This window comes from Xiphophorus maculatus, chromosome 12, assembly GCF_002775205.1.
Source record: "Xiphophorus maculatus strain JP 163 A chromosome 12, X_maculatus-5.0-male, whole genome shotgun sequence".
Classification (NCBI taxonomy): Eukaryota; Metazoa; Chordata; class Actinopteri; order Cyprinodontiformes; family Poeciliidae; genus Xiphophorus; species Xiphophorus maculatus.
In genome coordinates this window covers 19,610,886-19,618,159 of record NC_036454.1, presented here as the reverse complement: position 1 = coordinate 19,618,159, position 7,274 = coordinate 19,610,886, and the positions used below count along the sequence as shown (strand labels likewise).

At 36.7% G+C, this 7,274-nt stretch overlaps 1 protein-coding gene across 1 annotated transcript; it reads right to left on the bottom strand.

Moving 5' to 3' along the window:
- Positions 1-957: 957 nt before the first annotated feature.
- Positions 958-6,794, bottom strand: LOC102220605 (arrestin domain-containing protein 3-like). Its single transcript, XM_023343040.1, has 6 exons — positions 6,394-6,794; positions 6,252-6,321; positions 5,091-5,238; positions 2,728-2,830; positions 2,383-2,648; positions 958-2,222 (listed from the first exon to the last, which is right to left on the bottom strand). The coding sequence occupies exons 1-6, from the start codon at positions 6,650-6,652 to the stop codon at positions 2,130-2,132; spliced, it is 939 nt and encodes a 312-aa protein (XP_023198808.1). The 5' UTR covers positions 6,653-6,794; the 3' UTR covers positions 958-2,129.
- Positions 6,795-7,274: the final 480 nt, after the last annotated feature.

The window sequence follows — 7,274 nt, the reverse complement described above, 5'->3', positions numbered from 1 at the left end:
TAGATGAAAAGCTCCAAAGTGGTGCCATGTATCATAACTCCCATATATATAAAAATACAGAACGGGAAGCAATTTCACAGAAACAACTATCCTTATACAGTATGTTAGTTTAGAAGTAGGTCTTCAGAGTAGCAAACATGACGACACAAGAAACAAAAGGCGTGCAAGGCAATAAAGTCAGATATTAAAGTCAGATTTTATGTTCTAAGGTGTGCCGGAAAATAAAGATACAATCACCTTGCTAATAATTAAACCACATTACCCTTTGCAAATCATGCTGGAGATACTGCATGACACACTAATGAGCATGCAAAAATGCATAAAACCAAAATTTATTTTGGTTTGCAACTTATTGCTTTGAGCAAGGAACCTGACTGAGGTTAAATTATGTCTAGTTGGTAAAGAATTTTACAAAACAAGCCCTTGAATGTGTAGGTATTAGCTACATGACTGACTGTGTGTTGCCACATGATGCAACTTGAACGTTCAAAGCAGGGAGTGCTTTAGATATTTACACATGTAATCTGAGCAGACATCATGTGTCTCAACGTCGCTGAAGAGCATGAGAGAACGAATAAGGAAACGTTATCAGAGGTCACGGCAGGCTGGAATAACCTCACTCCTATGAAATAATAAAAAATACACTAGAAAGAAACTGGCAAATTTCTTTTAAATTTTACTCTTTGACAAATAATACAAAATAAGAATATAAGCACAACTCAGGGGATGGTTCAAAAATTACTAAGGCTTGTAAAAGGTACTGAAAAATGAACGCGGGAAAACAAATTGATATTTTAAATGTTTTTATTTGAGTTATGATTTTGTAGAAACCAGTTTTTATAGACAGTAAAGAGAGTTAGCAAAAATGTGCTTTAAGTTTTTTTCTTTTTTCTTTCTCTAGATGCTTATCTAGAGATTATTTTATGTAAAGTTAAATATTGAATAAAATGTTAAATATTATTGTCAAGTGATTTTTAAACTATTTTCATCTATCATATTTTAACTATCTTTTTTCTTTTTCTTAAATTTTATAGTAAATGTGACCACATCTATTTTTACTCTGCAACAGACTTTAAGCACTTTGTATTGCCTTGTGGCTGAAAATGTGCAGTATAAATAAAATTACCTTCACCTCTAATGCACCCGGATGTGTCTTTCATCAATTTATTGGATTTGTTCTTATATCTGAGAATTAACTACATAAATGGGTTTTTTCCAGTCAAGTTCAGAAGAATTTGCAAACTGTATTTCTTTCTAAGAAGACAAACATTCAAAACAATTTACCGTTCTTATTGCTATTACAAATCATAATTGATAAAATGTGGGGGTTTTTTAAACAAACAATCCTCTCCCTCCCTAACTTCATATAAGAGCACATCTTTAAGTTAGAGCACAATTTCTTTTTTCTACTATGATATGTAAGAAGTTGTTTATATGCAACTTTTTAAAACAGTTGCATATAAACAACTGTTTTTTAAAAAGTTGCTTATATGTGTGTAACAGAGTTCTGGCAGGCTTACTGAACAATGTTTAGAAACTTCCCACCAACACAATGCAAGGATCAACAATGAAAGCACTGCTTGTGTTGTGTTGGTGGCCCACAGTGTTACTTTTAGACATTTAGTAATCAGCAGTTTTTGTTTCGCTTCCTTCAGTTAATAGCATAGAGGAAGTAAGGATGAACGTTTTAACATACAGCCACATCCTTTTGGCATGTTGCCCTTGTAAAACTGCAGACATTAGGAATTACATTCAGACTAAAATCTAAATCTACAAAAGCATTTAAATAACTGAAGAGATTAAAGGCACTGTGAAGAAGGTTTGTGGTAAAAAAAAAATAATGTAACAGTCATTATGCAGTAATAGAGGAGAACAAATTAGTGACACTATAAAGGTATTCCAAATTATACTCAAATATAAATTGACATAGATGATGTTCAGCAAAGGAAAGACATAAAAGCAGCACAAAAATAAAAATCTGAACACACTGTAATAATACAACAATTGTGTTTTCTTTAACTTTTAAATACACCATCTCAACTTGTAAGCACGACAGAGTTGATAGGAGTGGATTTCCTCTTACATTCTGTAACTTTTAGAATTCATTTCATCATTTATGCATTTCACGATTACTCCGTTAGATACCAGTATGCCGGCAATTCACACAGCACGATGGGAAACACCACAATGAGGTCAGGTGATCCCCAAAGACAGAGGCTTACCTACAAGAAACAAGAACACCCAGAGGATCTGGAAAATCAATACCATCATGCTAATCGAAATTAGCTTTTGTCAAATAAAACAGCATAGACAAAGCTGAGGCAAGCCAGATCACCTTACAACTTTGAGTTATCAAATAATAAATCAATCTGGGGAACTAACCTCTATAATGTATTCAACTTCCAGGATCATGCAGTTTGAGATGGTTGGGGGTGCATTTAAGGGAATAGGGAGCAGGATCTCAGTTTGCACATCTGACGTGTGAGCACTGATAGGGTTCCCAGTGAACCTGGCTAGAGTCTTGACCACCTTTGTCCAATTCGTCCTGTAGTGGGTGTAGTAAATCTGCTTCTGCTGGAGCTTCACATTTGGAGTAACCGTTCTAGATGAAGCATTGCTAAAACTGCACATTACTTTTACCGTTTCTCCTGATGGAAAAAAAAGATTCATTAAAAGAATTATACATTGTGGTATGTTAAGTAACAGATCCAGGGAAGGCAATCATACCCGGTTTAAAGGCTTTCCTCTCCAAGCTGACTGTCATTGTGATGGGACCTGATGTACACCACAGGCAGCACAATGTCTTGAAGTTTGATCCTGAGAGCGGGGCCTGCAGAAAATCATCACAATGACAGAGGTGCTGCAGAAAACCTGAAAAGTTTTATTCTCCAAGTGTTTGTTTATCTTTTCTGAAATAATAGCTCATGTAAGTCATGCAGAGCAAACAAAAGAAATCCAATCTCAATGACGTTACATTTTTACGACACAGAAACTCTAAAATCCCTCTTCTTTTGTGCTACAATTATGAAGAAAGGTAAATATTGGTCTAAAGAAAAAGCTACAAACACAATGCTCAAATCTATCCCATAGCACTGGATAAAATGTAAGTATTGAAGCCTAATTAAGACAATCTGTTGGTATTAAAAATGAATTTCAATAGTCCTACAATTAACATCTCCTTATCTCTAGACCCACTAAAAATTTTGTATATGTAATCAATTTATTGAGCACAATTTTTTTCTCATTCTTGACACTTGCTTATTTACCTTTACCTAAAGCCATGATTTTAAGAAAGGTTACAAAAGCTCCAAAGGATTCCCCCGCACAAACATCAGTCAGAAATGGTGCAAAAGAATCTACAGCAGTGTAGAGAGATTAACTGTAAATTACTCCTCGCCATAAAAAAAATATCTTCCTTCTGACAATAAATAAAATGAAGATTTGGTAATACCCCAGAGTATTGTTAGACAGAGTTAAAGATCACAGTGATGGCAGAGAGGTCATCCAACCTCAGATTTGGGGCTCATCGTCAAAGATGAATCATCAAAACACCTGTGGAAACATGCATTAACAAAAGGGCAGCAACAAGAACAGGAAAAGTTTGATCACTCTAATAACACATTTTATAATGGATATTGATGTGTTGATGCAGTCCTGCTTCAATACACCTGAATCAAATGAATGGCTTGTTACCAGGTTTAATCATGTTGTTTGCAAAAACCTAACTTGGGCAAATTTTAAGAGCATGTTGTGAAAATGAGGAGAACGACCGTTAACGGTTGTGATCTGTGGGAGATAATTTAACTCTGGTACCTAGTAAGTTAACCCACAGAAGGAGGGAAGCGAGGAGAAACATTCTAGAAGAAGGTCGTCAGACACAAGTAAATCCCTCCTATGAATCCAGCTGAAATGTTCTGCGTGAGCTCAGCCCTAGGCTGCAGCTGGATGGAGCACTGAATCTCCTCCTGAGAAAAGTGCCATTTTAAACACTAAAGAGCTAAAAGATGGCACCAAGAGCAGAACAGCAATGCAATGGAGCTGCAGCAAAATTAAGATTGAGTTCCACATACGACACAAATCTCTGGCTTTCTCTAGAAAAATGAGCAGAACTGTAAAACAAACGCCTTTTCTTTTAAAGAAAATATTCAAGCTTGGCAACAATCTCCATCAAACTTGTGAGAAAATGTTTGGGATGATATTCCTTAACCTCCTGAGACCCGGGCTTTTGTTTGATGTGCATTTTTTATGTCTCCTTACTATTTGGGATTAGTATGACCTAATGTTAGTTGAAATTAAACTTTAGCTTTCTATGTGCTCTTGAACTATGTCAAAACCAATGCCCTCATATGAGGACAATGGGTCTGTTTTTGCATATACATTTCTCCTTGTCATTTGGGATCATAAGGACCCAATTGGCCTAAAAATGAAATTTCAGCTTTCTACAATAAGTGGTTTTCTCAAAACCCAATGTCCTCAGACGAGGACATTGGGTCTATCTGTGTGACGATAAGACCATTCAATCAATGTTATTATTTACATCTGTGTTTACAAAAATGTAATGTCCTCATATGAGGATGCAGGGTCTCAGGAGGATAAGGCATGTTTGACATAAAAATTGAAAATGAGCAAAAGAACAACATACCCATAATTAAAGATGAGGATGACAGTGCCATAATCTGGGATTGGAAGAAGGTGTTTTTTTCAGATGGATGAAAATATGACCTGTCTGAACAATTTGAATAAACAAATTTTAAGTTTAGACTTAAAAAGTGCTGGAGCTACAGCTGCGTGCATGTTGGAGGGCAGCTTTACTCCACATTCTGAGTGCAGAAACAGCAGAAGAGGGATCACTGACTTTGATTCTTCTAAGGTACATTCATTTGAAAACATTACTTTCCTCTCACGTTTGCAAAGACAGAAAACATGGGGTAATGTCCCATGGCATTTTAAAACATTAAAATTAAGAACTTGACCATGACCTGTCTATCATGTAACATTGCAGTTAAGTCCATCAATAAACTGCATCTACACAACAGAGAGCATTTATTTTCCTGAGGAAAAGGAGATGTGTCAGGAGCTGTTTCACTTACCCACAACTCTGGCTGGTGGGGATCAATGTAGCTGACAAAGTTCAGTTCTGTTCTGAAGTCCTTGGACAAATGCCACGGTCTGTCGATGCTCACTGTCAGTGAGTAGGATATCCGTCCATGTATTCCACGAAAAGAAGAAGGAAAGTTTCTATGTTGATGCAAACAAACAAAATTACATTCGATGGAATATATAAGGAACACATATCTGAGAGGAAAAGAGACAAGGAGTCCACTAGGAACGTGAATGGAAACAAAAAAAAAAACTGATTTCTTTATGAAACCATGATGTACAGAAAGCACACAACAAATATTGTCACAAAATGCCTTCCACAGGTATATGAATGCATCAGTAGGTGAATTATTTAATGACAGACTTACGCATCAATACTGCCATTACAACATGAAACTTCTCCAGAAGCTGTTCAAATTATTTGAAGGTGACAGAATCAGCCCAATACCGGTTCATATTCTTAGGCAAGACGAATTCAAAGTACACACTCAAATTTTAGCTATTGGTATTGCACTTAAGAGAAATTAATTTAATCAAAGTATGTCATTAACATATGTGTATATATTCCATCTTAAGTAGGGTACACCGATTGCAGTTTTCTAGCCAACTGTCAATTCCCGATCTTCAGAGTTTGACCTGCCGATTATGATTTTGGCTAATACTAATTTTTATATTTTTTTGTCTGAAATGTGGCTAAATCTAGCAAGGAAGTCACTGAGTTGACAACATTGGGGTGACTATTGTTAACGTGGAAACTTGACTTGGTGGGCCGGTCTATCAGTCAAACTTTTCTCATAGCAGAGAAGAAGAGTACAGTGGCTTTTTTTTTTACCGTTGCTAAGGAAGATAAGATTGGAGGATAGAATCAGCTTCACATTTGAGTAGTGGCTGATCACCAATCTCCCAAAATTAAGGAAACTGGCACCAATAAATTGGCTGGTCGACAAATATATTCTGTATGATACATGCACATACATATGATATAATGTAACCAGCACTGTCGGAGATGCACTAAGGTTATGGCAGGTCTTTGAATGAGCTAATCATCTCATTGTTGATCGCAGAAATCCACATTATTAGAAGAAATAGAGGGCCCCAAAACCAAATTTTGCTTAGGGCCCCATGGAGGCTTGGGCCGGCCCTGCACTTACCCCTCTGGAAGCTGGCATGAGAACGAATAAACATGCGTGCCTGCAGCGAGTTTTGTTGTCCCGTTAACAGCTGTAAAAATCCAAGCAAATGACTTAATATCATGCATGCAAACCAGCGCAGAAAGTTAGTTAGTGCGCATACCCGTGTTGGTTTGTATGATGGCGCTTTTGTAAGTGAAGAACTCCATCCTTGCGCGGTAGTTTCTTCTTCTCAGATATCCCGAACGTGATGCTGTAGACCACTGCACATTCGCTCCCCCTTTTATCTTTATCGTTAAGGCGCTAATCTTGATCTCCTTTGTTAAGTCAAAACTGATAGTTCCTGTTATAAAGTCGCCTGCAGAGAACGTGTTTCTCTCATCAAAGCTGATGCTAAAATTCTTGATCGTATCTTGAAACATCGTTAATCACGAAGTTGCGTGGACCGTGGGAAATTTGTAAATTTTAAATTTCACGAGTTTCTCGGTAAATACTAAAATTGTAAAGGGAAGAGTTAACAAAATTACGTTCAAAACAGACAACTGGGAGGACATCTGGGCAACATCCGGGCAGGAACCTTGTTATGAGGCGGAGCAAATTCCCAGCCACCCAAAACTAAACAAACTCTAAAGTCAATTGTCCCCTCCTTAGTATTTTTTTCTCCTAATAAACAAAGACAACATATATGTTGTCCTTGATTAGGGACAAAACAAGGACAAGTATTTGAAAATACAGATTCAGTATTTTCAAAACTGAATCTATTTAAAAAAAAAATATTCCAAAAAAAAAAAAAGGCAGAGTGGAGAACTGGAAAGGAGGTGCTTTCAGAGTTCATGGGAAGATGAACTCTGAGTTTCTTCCAGGTCAACCCTGGAAGAAATCCTTGATGCAGCTAAGTCCTGGGAATAAGGCAGTTTTAAGGTTTTCCCTCTTGACCCTCTTGAAAGTCAAATCATTTGTTAAAAGACAACATGGAAGCATCAGCAGGGATATAGTTAGCATTTTTTTAAAAGTACTTTATTTATCTCTAAAGTCCAACAACTA

Bases quoted from the DNA above. Each gene is read 5' to 3' on its own strand.
- LOC102220605 (XM_023343040.1), bottom strand. From the start codon at position 6,652: ATGTTTCAAGATACGATCAAGAATTTTAGCATCAGCTTTGATGAGAGA. The intron at 2,831-5,090 runs GTAAGTGAAACA...GATTTTCTGCAG, and splicing joins CCCACCAGCCAGAGTTGTGG to GCCCCGCTCTCAGGATCAAA. The intron at 2,649-2,727 runs GTATGATTGCCT...TTTTTCCATCAG, and splicing joins GAGGAAAGCCTTTAAACCGG to GAGAAACGGTAAAAGTAATG.